Source organism: Osmerus mordax, chromosome 20, assembly GCF_038355195.1.
Source record: "Osmerus mordax isolate fOsmMor3 chromosome 20, fOsmMor3.pri, whole genome shotgun sequence".
Classification (NCBI taxonomy): Eukaryota; Metazoa; Chordata; class Actinopteri; order Osmeriformes; family Osmeridae; genus Osmerus; species Osmerus mordax.
This window is the reverse complement of record NC_090069.1, coordinates 12,461,508-12,479,482: the sequence shown is the minus strand read 5'-3', so window position 1 is coordinate 12,479,482 and position 17,975 is coordinate 12,461,508. Positions and strand designations below refer to the sequence as shown.

The 17,975-nt window shown below is 43.8% G+C and overlaps 1 protein-coding gene across 2 annotated transcripts in view; it reads right to left on the bottom strand.

Annotated features, from left to right (window-relative positions):
• Window positions 1-2,413: 2,413 nt before the first annotated feature.
• Window positions 2,414-17,975, bottom strand: part of ctif (CBP80/20-dependent translation initiation factor) — a 166,384-nt gene continuing 150,822 nt past the window's right edge. For both annotated transcript variants that reach the window (XM_067258345.1, XM_067258346.1), the window contains exons 11-13: window positions 12,809-12,964; window positions 4,081-4,134; window positions 2,414-2,936 (exon numbers count right to left, since the gene is read on the bottom strand). In XM_067258345.1, the coding sequence (XP_067114446.1) occupies window positions 2,715-2,936; window positions 4,081-4,134; window positions 12,809-12,964 (432 nt within the window). In that variant the 3' untranslated portion in view covers window positions 2,414-2,714. The remainder of the gene's footprint in view (window positions 2,937-4,080; window positions 4,135-12,808; window positions 12,965-17,975) is intronic.

The following is a 17,975-nucleotide window of genomic DNA, read 5'->3' as shown; positions in this document are numbered from 1 at the left end:
ACACACTGGCCAAGGCCTGCATTATGTCTGTCTTTCTCTCAAACAAAACAACATGAATTACACAGCATTGCTTTGGCTTTTGCAACACAACAATGTCTGTGTTTGTTTAAAGTTAGCCTTTAGAGGTTCAGTGCAAGGGCTTAATACATGAATACTGTTATTTTTTTGGGTGGAGGAAGACCTGTACTCCTTGATCATCATGATCATGATGGCCAAATGCTGGCCAAAAACTATAACTGTCCTTAAGTGAAAACATTGTAACATTGAACATGACAACAAAAGGGAAAATACAAAAAATAACTTTTTCAGTTAGTTTATTTTTCAACTGCTTAAAAAAAAAGAAAACTCATTGATGACTACTTTCACAAATGTATAGCTCATCTGTACTCAGGCTGGAGCCTCATTTTAATGTCAATGAGATGCAAAGGAAGGTGCACTGCATTCAATAGTCGGTTGCGTCACATGACCGCGATAGGGTCAAAGGACACTCAAGACACCTCAGTGTCAGAGATGAGGGGCCAACCCTCTTTGCAATGAATTTGCTCCTTTGCATAATGGAATTGACCAATAGCGTCTTTATAATCTAAAACTAAAGTAATACCACACTTACACCCTAAACCATGCAAGCTGTAGGTATTACAATAGTTCAGTCACTTTTAAAAAACCATCAAAGATTAAAACTAAATACATTGAAATATAAACCTAAAATAAAAAAAATATGAAATTACAGAAATGAAATAAAAACTAACAAAATAAATAAATAAAATCACCTCTCGGGCGGGCGTACACTTGGACGACTGAGCTTGGCGGTGAATCCGCATGACTCGTTGGACAGCCCTCAAGTCCCTGGAGTGTTCTCACCTGAAGGACTTTGTATTCTTGATGCAAGACAAGACAAATCTAAAACTGCCCAGTGGTTCAATGGTAAATGAGGGTTGTGTCTGTTTTGCATGACTGACTAGCCCCAAGCAAAATGAGCTGTAACCTTAAGAATGCGTGGGGACTCTTACAACCACAAACCAACCTACCTATTCAGCAAATAATTTGCTATCATTTTAGCTTTGCACAATGCCCTTCCTTGAGCACGCTCCATTGTCTTAAAATACTTGCTTATAATGTAATACTGGATTACATTAAGTTCATTAAAAGATAATGATAGGCTTGGTATGTCTATATCATAATACACATCTGCAGATAAGCCAGAGTACTGATGATGTAGTACTACCTAAGTAATATCGTAAAATATTTGTTTTTTCTTCATCCTCATCTGTAAATACACAGGTTAATTCATGTTTTCTTCCAAAGCATAAAATGCTTCCGCAAAAATGACGGAACATTACAGAAATAGTTTGTTTGTGTGTCATGCTTGTTTTTTATGTATTTTTATGTGGAAGCTGCAATTTACTGCAAGAAAATGTAATACAAAATAATAATTGTAAAAAAAGTCAGCAAGCCCTCCTACACCATTTTAAAACAAAGACATGATTTTTGAGAGTTTAGTTGACAAGGCCACTACTATTTTACAGATATCTTCAATCTACAAAGTTCAACCATTTCTTTAAAGCAAAACAATACTCACCTCTGACTATTGATCTTTCCATACCACTGTCCCAAATTCCATTTGAGTTTTTATGACTTTGAAAGCAATTTGCCTCAAAACAGTGCAAAACAAATCAAACCTGTGCAATACATCTAGCCTAAAATATTTCATTCACACATTCACACACACAATTTCAAATAATACAAATAATATTATTATTAATAATAATGTATACAAAAAAGGTGATAATGTATCAATACCAAGATAGCATGGAAAACACTGCTTGATAGAGGAAATTAAACCCCTCCAAAAAACAATGACAACAAAAGAAGCTTTGCACAGTTGTATCAGTTTTGATGACCCCATCCCATCCCACCACTAACTCTGGAGGCCCACAACCCCCTCTGTTGGTGGCCTAGTCTGGATTGGTCTGGCTTGGGTGTCTGGGCTGAGACTAGAGGCGGGTGTGTTCCGCCCTCCCATCGTCTGTGGCTAGTGGACGCGGGAGTGTGTCGCCCACCAAGGCTCCGACAGCCATCTGCCAGCCAGATCCAAAGCCAGCCAGTACAGCCCAGAAGGCCTGTTGTTTGAGCCCAACAAAGGAACCTCCTACAGAGGGGACAAAGGCAGGCCATGCTGGAGCCCTGAGGCCCAGCCTTGCAGCCTGTCCTCATGACCTGGTCCCTGTTCCTACTCCCCCACCCATACAGCCCCCCCCCCCCCCAAAGATGGACAGGGGGGGGGGACAGAAAGCGGGGTGAGAGGTTGGCACACAAACACAAGAGAGAATGAGATCCCCCCCTCTTCTTCACCCCCCACCTCACTTCTCTTTTCCCCAGAGACAGGGCGAGCCCCTCACCCCTCCTCTCCCTGTCGTGACCTTGCCGTTGTTCTCACCCTCTTTTTTCTTAATGACCACAGTCTCTAGTGTTGTATTGATGTCTTTATGTGTTTTTCATGACTATGCATGGGTCTCATGTCTGTGTCAAACCAGCACAGTTCTCTGAGGATCTAGGGCTTGAGGGTTAGAGTGTATGGAGTATAAGCTGGATCTCGGCCCTTGGTTGTTGTGGTAAACCATGAGATGGTGGCATTGATATAGTAGTGGTCAGGGGCTGTTACACGGATTGAGTCTGTGGACTTGGAAAGGGCTGGAAACCGAGGCTGAGAGGCCTTAGGCAGTGGTGGTGAGCTTCTGGATGGTCCTGTTGTAGTATTGAGTTGTAAGGGCCTCCAGGGGGCTCCAGTGGTGGGCGTGCAGCTCGATGACCTCCATGAGGAGGGAGCGAGTGAGCTGGGACTCCGAAGGGCACAGCATCTTGTCCCTGGCTGTGGCCAGCAGCTCCGTCATCATCTCTGGCAGCTGCTCCTCTAGGAGGTGCCCTGTACTCTGCAGCTACAGCGGAGGAGAGAAGTTGGAGCGGAAGGAGGAGGAAGAGTAGAAGGGGTAGTGGGAAAGAAGTAGAAGGGTAGTGGGAGGAGCAGATGAGGCGGAGGAAGAATAGCATGATGGGGAGGAGGAGGGAGCATGACAAAGTGGGAGTAGTAGAGGGAGGAGAGAGACAGACAAGGAGAGGTGACAGTGAACATAAAGCAGTGGGGGAGAAGTGGGAAGGGGGGTTAACCCCAACAGATGACTGTCTCATTCTTCAGTCCCAGGGCATTCTCACTGGAGCCTTCAATGATCTGCCTGCCTATCTGGTAGTATGCCTGCCTGCCTTTCATATTCTTTACTACACGCTTTACTACAATCTGAATCAAAATTATACATTTTAGCTGGAGCCTAGCTTGTCCATAGTGTATATAGCAACCATTCAACAGCTACAGTACACAGACAGGTTAGATAAGTAAAATGGAGAATGGCAATAGAGAAGTCTGGCTCTTGTGGGTTGTCAGGGGATGTGACTGTGTGTGTGTGGGACTGCATTCTCAGATTAAGCAGGGCAGTGCATCTGCTTGTCCTGTCTGCTGACCTGTCACTGTGGATACAGAGAGCAGAGGCACCGTCCCTCTGGCAATGGACCTGGCAGTGTGTGTGTGTATGAGTGTGTGTCAGAGAGATACAGCACGAAAGAGGCAGGGAAGAGAGGAGAAAAGAAACAGCAATAAAAAAAGGCAAAAAAGACATAGAAAGGAAAGAGATAGACAGATGTGAGTATGACAGATTGGTGGTGTGTGCATGCGCAATTTGCCAGAGTGAAACTCCCCTGTCCTATCTCTCTCCTCCCTATGTCTCTATTTCTTTCCTGTCCTCTCCCTCAACTGATCTCTTTTATACAACCTCAAATGTTCTTCTCTATTATTGATCAGTCTGAAGAATGCTTCACCGTCCAAGGCCAAAGAGGAGCAGCTTTCCTGGTACCATCAAGGCCCAAATGCCGCATGGAAAACTTGCACCCACCATCTCATCCGCACCACAAGCAGTGACTAAAGCGTGTCTCAGAGGGGAAACCACTCAATGTTAATGATGTGTAATGTGTAGTGTGCATGGGTAAGTTGTAGAAGGTAGTAATAGTGGACATCGGTGGTTCATTATGTACCTCCATGGAACAGCAGAGAACAGCATCCTCCTTGACGTCTGTGGACTCCAGCAGCTGTGGGAGAATAAAATGAGAGGGGGAGAAAAGAGGGAGAAGAAGCTTTTTTTCAGGGATGGGTTTTCTTTTGGATGGAGGAATGGAAGGATAGAACACAGACTAGTGAACCACAGTGATGAAGAACATTAGAATACAGCCTCCAAGTCTCAATTTTTGGGGGTGAAATAGATAAAACAGCACAAATTAACTAAATAACAAAAATCTAGCGTGAGTTAGAATGTATTGAAGTCCCTACACTGTCCACCAAAGGTGCGCCTATCAATCCGCTGATATTTTGAGATAGGTCTGTGTGTGTGCCTGGACATTAAATGTTTGTTTTGCATGTATGTAAAGACATAAGGTAGGCAGGGTTTTCTGTAAGAATGCGCATAAAACACGAGCTAAGCCAAACAATTAATATTTCACTTCCAAGCAGGCCCAGTTCTAGCCAACTTCAGTAGTGGGGGCAATGAGACATTTTGGGGGGACAAAGAAAAGTTTTTTTTTTTTTTTTTTTACATTTTAGCAGTTTAAAGCTTCAATCTGATGTAATCTGAGAGAATTTTTGATTTGCAGTGAGGTTAACAGAGCAAGCTAGCGAACCTAACACGAGTGCTGCTACCCCCGGACGTCTATTCACACCAGACGCGTCTGTGGCATGTTACGGCTGCGACACACCTGTTGGAGCTGATTGCGGCCACTCTAGTCAATGGTGCAGTTCACACCAGACGAGCTGCGGTACATTTCAAAATAATCCAAGACACGGGCCTCGTGCAGTTTGTGAGATCCATGGCTCCATTGCTTCAAATGGAGCTGAAACTGCATTTCAGGAGTTTCTAACTTCCTTTTTGTGACAAACACTTTGAGAGAAACAGGATAGATAGGCAGTACATAACATTGGAACACATTTTATTTGACCGTGGCGAACATCCAAAGACACAGAAATATCATACAAGCTAGAGAAGGACTAAAGAATGTTAGGTCTGTGCCGCTAAAAGTTTTAAATGGATTGATACATGCTTATGTAAGCACCCGTCATAATTAGTTTTAATTGGGTGTGCTCAAGCCTTCGGCGAGAGCACAACCTTTGTTCTCTCACATATATATTATTATTATTATTATTATTTATTTTTTTATTTATTTTTGCCCCCCTAAAACTCAGTAAATACTTGGCCTACATAGACAACGTAGGTGTCAAAAGTTTCGTCTTGGTAGCGATTGAGTTGCTTCTATTGGAATTTACGTTCCGTTGCATGGTTTGGGCGTAGGTTAAGTTTTTGTGGCGAAAAGTGAAGCTAACGGTGGCTAATTTGCTAGCCACAGTCACTGACGTTACTAACGTCACTGCGTCACTAACGTCACGAAAACACGCGTGACTACCTTTGCCAGAACATTCGTTTCACATCTGTTAACTTGGGGGATAGCTAGGCTAACTATAGCTTTACTGCAAGGCAGCTGCAGAAACGCCACAAGAAAAGAGGCCAGGGTGATAACTATTTACTCATTTTACTTTGTGATATGACACACAATTGTGATGTGTAATGTACAATATAAGCTGATATTATTAAGGAAGTACATCTACTTTCGGAAACAGTAGTCTACTATTTCACTGAAGTATTAGCATCATGACATTAGCCTGTGTTGCCCGGGCAACACATACTACAGTGGTCTATGATGTATCTGTTTTCAATCGTTAAAATAAACATTCCTCACATATACATTTTCGTTGTAGGATTTATTATGACATTAGATTACAAGTAAACGATTTGTGGGTGAAATTATCATTACCTGTGGTTTCAATCCAGTGTATCACTGCAACGCTGTAGCCTACGCGAGACACTACAAAAACATCTACACAGCTGTAGGAAGTCAAACGGCGACAGAACATGTTCGGCACTCCCCTTATATCGCATTTTGCGTTGTTACTGACAATGATCGCTACCAGTGAGCTTTTTATGAATGAGCGATTTTCCACTAAGTAAATGTCAAGCTTATTTACGTTTTGGGGGGCATATTTTCAGTTAGCAGATGGTACTGTTTGAATCGCGATTCTATCTTCTGCCGGTAACGTCATAGAATAATCTTCAAAGGGGGTTCTTTATTATGAATGACTGCAATATGAGTAGGCGAAATTCCTGAAAATATCACGAGAAGGGAAAACTTAAAAGGACGTTCAAGTCATAGAGATTAGGTCCATTTATACACCGGTCTGCCAAATGTATTCGTTTTGATTCAGCCTGTCAGCTGCCTCTTGCAGGGGAAATGAGAAGACATCATATTTCATTCTACACTTCACTCGTATTTTGAGTTGTAAATGAGCAGCAAAAAAAAGATGCTTTTAAATCTATGTAATCTTTATAAATAATAAGTAGGCCCGATGCATTTTTATATAAAATATACAGACCCCTGTGCAACCGACGCAAGCAAGCACACCCTACAATTTCCCCAGAAATTGTATCCTCTCTAGTTAGAATTATTCTTTATGTTGCATAAGGATTTAATCTACAATTTTTTTTGCAAATGGCTTCCTCTTGCCACTTGACTTCAGCCACCTTTCCACAGCTGATGGATCTTTCTGCTGAAGCTCTGGGCCTTCTGTTGAAATGAAGATCAGGTCTGAAAGGCGTGAGGATCTGAGGCCCCGTTTACACGGAGGAAAAACGCATATATTTTCATGCAGTTTGGCCTTTCATTTATACGAAAACTGAGGTTTTATCACGGAAAACGATAATTTCTAAAAACTCCGGCCAAAGAGGAGATTTCTGAAAACTGTTTTTGTGTTTGCGTGTGCACTATGTTAAACTGAGTTTTAGGTTCTCAAACGTCACAGTATGCGACTAAAAATGCATCGAGTCATGTGAGCGTCCTGTTTACAGTTAGTTTGCTTACTGATTATGGATGCTGTTACGGTAGTGCTCATTTATGCGTTAATCCAAAACTTTTTGGCCTGTTTGTATTTACAAACACAACTGATTTTTATATCGACGAGCAGAGGCGAACATTTTTAGAATTCTGATTGGTTTGCATGGCTTTATCCTTCTTGTTACACTGCCGCTTACAGGTTTGGCATAGTTATGATGGCGCTCGGGGGCGTATTTATGCGGGTTCATGTAAACAGAAACCTTTTTGAAAACGATCTTGTGTGTACAACGTTATTTTTGAAAATGGAAATATTTGTTTCTGTAAATACCCGGCTGTGTGTAAACGTGGCCTGAGACTGCTGCGGACATCTGATTTTATTCTCTTTTGGGCACTGAAAGCTCTTTCGCAGTTGGCAGAGCTGATTAGCAAGAGCAAGAATAATCTGAACAAGGAACAGTAATCTTAAATTGTCTTGATAACAAAAAAAAATAAGTTTAACAAACAACTTAAACATGTATAGCCTGAAAATATCAGAGTCTGATCTATTGTTCTCTATTCCAATTGGTTCATCATCGGTGAGTCAAGCCATCTTGCAGGTCAAAGTTCATCCTGACTGACCTTGGTGCGATTTTTTTAAAATGGCAATCGAAGCGATTGCCCATCCTCTTCCATTTCAAAGGATGAGGAGCAATAATTTTACTTGGTGAGACCGCCCCTATAGTGTGTCAGTGGTGCCCATCGGCAGTTCATGAGATCCATGGCTCCATTGCTTTGTACAGCTCAACATAGCAGCGAACGCATTTATATATGTATATTTATTTATTGCGAACAGGAACCGCTCATTTAAACAACTGCTCACATTCCCTGGATCCTGAGCAATACACCTGGTAAATATCAACTTCATATAGTGCACAATTATCGGGATAATCACGTCAACACACACACACACACACACACACACACACACACACACACACACACACACACACACACACACACACACACACACACACACACACACACACACACCCACACACACAGTGTGTTATCCTCTCTCTAGGTAGATATATTACTCTGTATTGTATGTGTATGTGAATATGTTAACGAGTGTATAACTGTGGGACTCCTTATAGAGTTGCACCTAGATTCACACAAAGATTAAAAGACTCCTGACAAAAAAAATGGTTCAGCTTTGCAGCGTAAAGACTCACATCCACATCTGAGTCTGCATGGCGCCGTGGGTGTATGTATCTCAAGGTGAAAAACGGGTTCATGCCAGTGTAAGCATAGGAAGTGAACACAATCCAGCTGTACACTCACAGCCAACATCAATCGCCGGCTCTGCAAAAGTCCTGGTGCTCACTAATCTAAAGTCGCCATTCCTCCCCTACCCCCAACCCCCAATCCAATTGAAAGGTGGGGTGGTTTGGCAGGTTCTATTAAAGAGCTCTGTGCCATTGGTCCAGGAGGTTCTGTTTGCTTGCTTGGTCCGTGTGGACCTGATGAGTAGACCAGCAAAGAAGCGCTGTGGCGTTAAACTGAGAATGCAGAGACAGGCAGTTATTTGTGAGCAGCTAGGGGCCTCGATCTGAGGAAAGGATCAAAGAGGCTTCAGCCTGAGATCTGATCATTTGGACTTTGAGGGTCTCTGATTTTCTGCCCTGATCTTTTCTTCTCTATCCCTTTCCATTTCCCTCACTCTGCCACTGTCTTTTGAGCTGTCTCTCTTTGCCTTCCCCCTCCTTCCTCCTTCACCCACCCTATTTCTTACAGTTTCTCCTTCTCTCTATTCACCACCCCCTCTTTCTCTCTCTCTGCCTTTCAGAGGCTAGTTTGTAATCTACTCTTCTCCACTAGCCCCCTGTATCTTACAGTGAAACCTTGATCCATGGGTGTACTGCTCCGGGCTAGTGGGGAATTTTAACACATTTCCTACAGAAGTCCGTTATTTTGGATAGAAGAGGGGGATGGAACTTTAGTCTACACGGAGCAGTGGAAAGGTGTGAATGACTGCACACTCCAGAGGGTGGTGTAACGACTCAACACACCGCACTCTACCCAGAGGTGGTCTGCACTGCGTTGATGACGGGCAACTCTGACAGGTCACATTAGCAAGCCCTGTATGAAACCCAGAACACATCCCCAGGCAGGGAGGCCTTTTTTTTACTTTGAACGCTTGTACAAGCGCCTGGATACAATTAAACCTCTACTCCAAACCAGAACAGCTCCCCTGGAGTCGTGAGGAGATGTATGAAGAAGGAAGTGCTGAAAGCTGTTATCTGTCCCTTACCGCTTTGCTATCAAATTTGCTCTGGTACTGTAACCGGTTCTGTTCAGGATTCTTGGTGCAATCTAGTAAACTTGAACACATTTCCACTTGTTATGAGTGGAATTACTGTAATCAAGGATGCGTCATCAATGGTCGGCAATATTTAGGGTGCCTCCGGTAGGAGGCACCCTAAATATATAGCGCTTCACCAGCTATTGTTTTTGATGGTATTCTTTTATTATTAATATTTTCCATGAAATTGCTTAATAGCTCAAAAAGTCAATGGCCAAATTTTTTCAAATTTGGCCTAATGATACAACAGGTTCCTCCCTACTCCCAGACCGCTAATGGCCCACGTGCACTCATAGGTGGCACTATAAGCCACGCCCAAAGTCTACGTGATTTCCCCTGCGCCCCATTACTCGAAAATGCCAGAAAATTGGTATACATGCCAACATGGGGAACAAAAATGTTATTGTACTGTCCAAATTTGGGACAACCTTCAAAACTCTTTTCCTCATGAGATAGATCCAATTGATTTGAAATTCGTTATAGATGTGTAGGATACATGTATTTCAAAATGTTATTTTGCAGAAATGAATACAATACAATATGGCTGAATCAGACGTATTTATGTAAATGTACACATTGCTTCAATGTCTATGTGTCAATCATGCAAATGTCTTTTAGACTGATTATTTTTCTAATCCAGTGGGCTTTAAGATGGCATCACTCAGAAGTCCTTTTTAAACTCTGAAGTTGTTACTGTAACTGAATGTAGCCTTTCCCAGCTCACAGAATAGCTCAATGGGATACGATGGTGTCCTGTGAAGTGCAAGGTCATATGTTCAAAGTGACACTGATTATCTGATTAGTGAAACAGGAAGCCAGGTACACCACAATAGCTGTCTAGTAATAATGGTAACAGTGATGTTTCATTCTGAGGGGATTACTACACAAGAAGAGTTGAACTCTGTCTTCAACAGTCACAAAAAAGTATCTTGCTTCTGGGGCAAATGTTCCTAATGTTACTTGCACACGACAGAACTCCCCATATACCTTCCACCCCACCTCAGCACCCACTACCTTGACATGCAGTTACATAAGAAACCAAGCAGCATACTGGGCTGATGTAAGTGTTCAGACTGAAGAAAGAATGACATTCAAAGCCTTTGTTCTACCGGTTTTCATTCAGAGATGAGTTCCTACAGGTGTACATTATCTACACTCCTGTCATGTCTTCTCCCTCCAGGCATACATTCAACAACACACCAATAATGAAAAGAACCCGTTAAACAGGTCCAGGGGGGATTGGGATACTGGAACAAAGGGGGCCCCCCTTGAGGCAGTGCTGCTTGGAACTGCTGTAAACAGAGTGGAGACGCCTAAAGCTGCCAGGACGGCATACAGAATCTTCCATACCGCTGGCGGCTGCGTGTCAGAACAAGGATGTGAACATGGCTCATTGTGTTGCGCCACCGGATGTCGGAGGTCTGGTGGAACAAAGCTAACGGCAAAGCTAACGGCTTTATTCAAACAGCCACAAACACAAGTATGACCTCTGACCCATAGTTCTGCTACTCTGCCCCCACTCCCTGGAAGACAGAATTTTATATGCTATATTTTTCTTTGCTGATTTGAGTGTAATGAGCGTGGGGCGACACTTCATGGCTGGATGGGGACAGGTCCGGTCTGAGGCAACGGCAAACCAAAAGAACAAACATGGATAACACTAGGTAACATGTGAGCCTCGTCACATCAGAAGCTTGTTGGACTGCTGTTGGCTCAAGTAGGGCCAGCCAAGTAATCCTCAGTCTATGGCTCACTAGCACATAATGACCACAGATATTCCAGTTAAGATGGTTAAGGGTCTATCTTTTGGGAACACACACTGATTAGAATTGGGATGTTTGTGGGCATGCTTTTTAAATCTTTTCCTGCGAAGTGTGTAAAATATTTATAAATCTTGTTTTTGTGTTTTTTTATGCAAGCAGCAGGAATTCCCACCTTGGTGTCTACCAAGATGTGAAGAAACCCAAGGAAGCAGACAGGGTGTGTGTGTGCCAGTGGGCCTGCCAGTGCAACCTTTTGTCATTCTGCTCTTTCTCATTTTGCTCTCTCACTCATTCTCATCTAGGGCTAAAACAATTTTTCGACATTATCAACAACGTCGACAAGATATTTATGTTGTCGACTAGTCGTTTGATCTCATATGACCTATTTTAAGGGCCTGCAATAACACAATTTGATCCGTGCGGCGCTGTAACATTACCCTCCCGTATGCAATCCAATACAAGACGACACAACATGGTGCTTATGAGAATGTCGGGGTGCAAATCAAGCCAAACTAGCAGAGCTTTGCTATGCATACATGCAGGGTGGAATATGTATTTTATGAGAGCACAACATGCATGTTGGAGCATTTAAAGCGGAAACTTCCCGGCACAAGAGAACACATACAACTAGCCAGGATAGCCGTTGTTAGCAACACCAGATAAAAACGTGCTTGTTGTATGTGTCCTCTTGTATTTCATGCATAGGCCTACTAACACCATAGCAACATATCCACATATAGCAGTTAGACAGTGGAGCACAACCATTTTCATGATTGTCAACTGGAACGCACCTAGTGTTTCATCTTTTTATTATTGAATGCAAATAAGAAGAAAAAACAAACAAACAAAAAAACTAACATTATAGCAGTAAAGTGATAGTTTGGTTTGCCTAGATTAAAACGCTCTAGCATTGGAGTCGGAACAGTTTTGATTATCTTAACATCAAGGTATGAAAGATTAAAAAACATCTTTTTAATATAGTTTATCCAAAAATTATCACTCAACCTTGTTTTGTTTCATATTCATATGACATACAAAAGGAGATGTTCGGCAGAATGCTGCATCAGTCAGTTACTTGTTAATACAGTTAATGAAATGGTGAATGACATGGGTGAATGTCTCTCGACGATAAGTCATAATCATTCTAATAATCATTAGATTAGTCGACAATCAAAATAATTGTTTCTTGCAGCCCTATTCTCATCTACAGAACTTGCCATTGGATTTTCTTAGTCGCCTGCTCTTGACACCTAACTTTTAATAGAGGTTAAAAAGTTATCCTCCCCAGGAAAATGTGGAGGGGGGGAGGAGAATATAGATGATACTGAAGTCATGTTCAGAATGACTTCTCCAATCCAACAATGAATCCCTCTTCTGCTGTCTGGCCTGATAAAACCACTTCTGCCTTTTGGAGTCTGAGGGATCTGGCTTCCATGGCAATACAGCTATTAACCATTGACCTCTTATGGTGCTAGTAAGTGGTCCAGGTGTTATGGGAACTTCCCCCCCTTGTGGTCCGTCCTAAGCCAACACACCAACTACCTCCTCCTTTTACTGCAGAGGAAGCTGTGTGATTGTTGTGGACAAGGTCACTGCAGCTTGGAGGCAATATTATGACACTTTTTTTTTACCTCCCACAGCCACAGTGCAGTGACATTCTTAGATAGATATTAGTATAATCGATCTCATAGACAAGTAGACAACAGAGTAGAACATCTGGACTGACCTCTCTGAGGCAGGTGTAGATGGGGCAGACCAGCACCCTGTAGGGCTCCCCAGCGCTGCTTCTCATGGTTCCGAACACCTCGCAAAGGAAGGTGATGAAGCCCAGCCAGCGCTCCACGTCCCCCTGTTGCAACACCTCCCGACGTGAGAAGTCTTTCTACAGGGAGCAGAATTTGGGAAATTGAAACCACACTCAACAGAACAGCATACAATTGTATCCAATGGCAGCTTAGAATAAAAGCTCTAATGACCTACACAGACACTACACGAACAAAACGTTTTTGTTGTTGACGCTAGTTAGGCCTTCATTGGGGGCCGAGCAGCAAGGCTGCGAAGCCCCCTTATGTGTGTGTACCTTTTCTTCTTATTATTATTAGGGTTCCTCCTATTGTTTATTGTTAGTATTCCTATTATTAGGGTTTCTACGGTAGGAGAAATGTCAATTTTCAAAGTGATGCCCTTTGCAGGCCATAAGTCCCAGAATTCTGAAATGTATTACATATTCCTTACTGCCCCCCCCCCCCCCCCCACACACACACACATCCCTTGTGGTGTGGGGGGTTTGAGCTGTCAGCACCTGCCTGGTCGTCGGTCGGCCAACGCTGGACCTGGTCGCGAGTCTCCCGGTCCTGTCCTACATCTATAAAGTTGAACAATGGATTTTGGTGTTTCAAAACCCATTGACACTGTATGACTATGTTTAGCCTGTGTTCTGCTCCTCTCCCTCACCAACCGTCTCTGGAGGAGGGGATCCCTCTCTGAATTGCTCCTCCCAAGGTTTCTTCCATTTTTTCTCCTGTTGGGAGTTTTTGTGGGAGTTTTTCCTTGTCTTCCTTGAGAGTTTAGGTTGGTTGAGGGGCAGTTCTATGGGCATATGTGAAGCCCTCTGTGACATGCTTGCGTGTAAAAAGGGCTATACAAATACATTTGATTTGATACTGAAAGCGGTGGCAACCCGTGGCAAAAGTGAGATAAAAAAGAAAAACTAAAGGCTGTGCAACACAGTGAACACTCTGAAATTAATTTGAGGATTATAGGTCCCATGACCAAAAAGCTATTGAAGTTTCAAACTTTCAAAAATTCATTCTAAAATAGTGTGAGGTGAAAATGAAAAAAACTAAAGGCTGTGCAACATGTATGCATAGTCAGTGAACACTCTGAAATTAATTTGAGGATTATAGGTCACATGGCCAAAAAGCTATTGAAGATTTATTTTGAATACCAAAAATATATATATAACCTGAGATGAAAATGAACAAAATAAAGGCTGTGCAGCATTAATGCATACATCTTCAACAGTTTAACATTATTTTGACACTCCTAGTTCAGACTTTTGAAATGTGTAATTTGTTGACAGTCCCTAAACATACGTGTTGTTTCAGAATCAGAATTGAGTTTAATCGCCAAGTAAGTGGTCACAAACAAGGAATTTACTTTGGTGGGCAGGTGCAAACAGTGAACATTTAAACATAATGAACAAAAAGAAAATGTAGAAAATGTACAACAAAATAAAATAAACCACTGGCAGAGCTATACAATATAATATAAAATAAAAATACATAAAATAAAGTTGCAATGTTTAGGCAGCCAAAAGCATTGGCTAAGCGGCCGGTCGTAGCAGTGCTAAACACAGGTTAAAATAACACAATACTGGGCGTCCATCCATCCATCATCTTCCGCTTATCCGGGGGTCGGGTCGCGGGGGTGCAACTTAAGCAGGGAGGCCCAGACTTCCCTCTCCCTGGCCACTTCCACCAGCTCTTCCTGGGGGACCCCGAGGCGTTCCCTGGCCAGCCAAGAGACATAGTCCCTCCAGCGTGTCCTGGGTCTTCCCCGGGGCCTCTTCCCAGTGGGACGTGCCCAGAACACCTCACCAGGCAGGCGTCCAGGTGGCATCCTTATCAGATGCCCGAGCCACCTCAACTGGCCCCTCTCGACGCGGAGGAGCAACGGTTCTACTCTGAGCCCCTCCCGGATGACCGAGCTTCTCACCCTATCTAAGGGAGAGCCCGGACACCCTGCGGAGAAAACTCATTTCGGCCGCTTGTATTCGCAATCTCGTTCTTTCGGTCACTACCCACAGTTCATGACCATAGGTGAGGGTAGGAACGTAGATCGACTGGTAAATAGAGAGCTTCGCCTTTCGACTCAGATTTTGGAGGTGCTGATTCCCATCCCAGCCGCTTCGCATTTGGTTGCGAACCGCTCCAGTGAGAGCTGAAGGTCACGGCCCGATGAAGCCAACAGGACCACATCATCTGCAAAAAGCAGCGACCCGATCCTGAGGTCACCAAACCGGACCCCCTCAACGCCCTGGCTGCGCCTAGAAATTCTGTCCATATAAGTTATGAACAGAATCGGTGACAAAGGGCAGCCCTGGCGGAATCCAACCCTCACCGGGAATAAGTTCGACTTACTACCGGCAATGCGGACCAAACTCTGGCACCGGTAGTACGGGGTCCGAACAGCCCCGATCAGGGAGTCCGGTACCCCGTACTTCTGGAGCACCACCCACATGAGCCCCCGAGGGACACGGTCGAAAGCCTTTTCCAAATCCACAAAACATGTGTAGACTGGTTGGGCGAACTCCCATGCACCCTCCAGAACCCTGCCGAGGTTATAGAGCTGGTCCACAGTTCCACGGCCAGGACGAAAACCACATTGCTCTTCCTGAATCCGAGGTTCGACAATCCGACGGACCCTCCTCTCCAGAACCCCTGAATAGACTTTCCCAGAGAGGCTGAGGAGTGTGATCCCCCTAAAGTTGGAGCACACCCTCCGGTTCCCCTTTTTAAAGAGGGCAACCACCCCGGTCTGCCAGTCCAGAGGCACTGTCCCCGATGTCCACGCAATGTTGCAGAGTCGTGTCAACCAAGACAGCCCTACAACATCCAGAGCCTTAAGGAACTCCGGGGGGACCTCATCCACCCCAGGGGCCCTGCCACCGCGGAGCTTTTCAACCACCTCGGCGACCTCAGCCCCAGAGATAGAAGGGCCCCCCCCAATGTCCCCAGACTCTGCCTCCACGTCGGAACGCGTGTTGGTGGAATTAAGGAGGTCTTCAAAGTATTCCTTCCACCGATCCAGGACGTCCCCCATCGAGGTCAGCAGCGCACCATCCCCACCATATACAGCGTTGACAGTGCACTGCTTCCCCCTCCTGAGTCGCCGGATGGTGGTCCAGAACCTTTTCGAAGCCATTCGGAAGTCATTCTCCAGGGCGTCGCCGAACTCCTCCCACGCCCGGGTTTTTGCCTCCGCGACCGCCAAAGCCGCATTCCGCTTGGCCTGCCGGTACACATCAGCTGCCTCTGGAGTCCTACCAGCCAACAAAGTCCGATAGACCTCCTTCTTCAGCTTGACGGCTTCCCTCACCTCCGGCGTCCACCACCGGGTCCGAGGATTACCGCCGCGACATGCACCGACCGCCTTGCGTCCGCAGCTCCGGTCAGCCGCCTCAACATTGGAGGCCCGGAACATGGCCCCTTTGGACTCAATGTCACTCAATGTCGAAGCTCTCCCGGTACTGGGCATCCAGTATTGTTGAATATCGAACTTCAAACTAACTTTACCACGGTCATCTTTGTTGTTGCTTTCTCAAAGCCTTCATGAGTTAACGTTATTAACCTCAATTCAACAGGAAAAGTAACGTTGCAACTCCGTCAGCCCTGCACTTGTCTAATTATTCTTAGCCATTTGCCTACTTTTGCAAGTCACATTATTTCCAAGCCCTGATAGTGTAACTGAGAAGATGCAGTAATTCCTCTTTCAAGTAATAAGCCCCCGTTCAAGTGTTGAGCATTAGCTGCACAGTCTGTAGAGATATTGGGACGAAGCAAATGGGATGTAACAATTTTTTTTTTTTTTATAACACCTCAATTGTTATAATTTGTATAATATTACAGCTCATATTCGTCACAACTTCAACACACCAGCGAACGTAAATGCGACTAGCTATATTTCTTACTTGTAACATTGTTGTATTATAACGGGAGTTAGTTTTACGTGTAGTCTAATCTACACGTAAAACTAACCCCGTTAATTTACCACATTCTCGTTATTAGACAAAGGCCTTGATACTTTCTCCTCCCCCTTCCCGCTCCTTCCATCTGACCCATTGTATGTTTTGTTTCATGTGTTAGCCCATTAAACTCTTACTAAAGCCAATAACATAATTCCATTACTGTTCATTATATTACCATTTATTCCAATAAATCATTATTGTTTAATTTTAACTTGCATATTTGGATCCCTCATGTTATTTGATCCACTATACTTAGAATGAATGAATTCCTTAAGATTAGACTGATTATTACACATTAACTTTGGTTTCCTTAATGTCTTAAAACCAATATCAAGGTGATGCCCCATTGTAACTAAATACTTGATTATAAACAGTGTTGCCACAGTTACTTTGAAAAAGTAAGTTAGTTACGTTACAAGTTACTTGATTTTAAAAGTAACTTAGTTACTTTACAAGTTACTTGATTTTAAAAGTAACTAAGTTATATTACAAGTTACTTTATTAGTTACATTCAGCAGCTGCCGACAACACCCCCGCCGCCTCAACATAAAAATAGGTGCTTTCGACTTCATGCAGCGCCGGCGTCGCCTGCAGCCGCCTGACTTGAAGCAGCCAATGGCATTCTCAACTTCAAGGCAGCCCGCAGCAGCCGGCTGTCGGCGCCGCCGGTGCTGCATGAAGTCGAACACACCTATTGACAACCGGCTCTATAAGTTTGACTGCAGTGCTGCGACTCCAAATGTTTCTTCAAATTGACGTTGTGTTTTTGTAGCTTGATAGCACTTTGTCGCCACCAGCACAAAGTGTACAACGAACCTTGATATTTCCATCTTTAGCTGACAAATACTCAAAATAGTGATTGTATTTCCAACTCGAAAATGCGCATCTCTCTCTCTCCTGCTACATTGTTGTTTGTGTTGCTGAGTGGTAGGTCTGTATATACACATGACGTGACCCTCGTGCTGAAAACGTGACTTAATTGTCGCATAGGCTTAACTCCCAGAGACGCAATAAGAAATCAAATATATATTTTACTATTAATGACAAAATAGTAATGCACAGTGACTTGGACAAGTAACTTTAATCTGATTACTGGTTTGGAAATAGTAACGCGTTAGATTACTCGTTACAGAAAAAAGTGGTC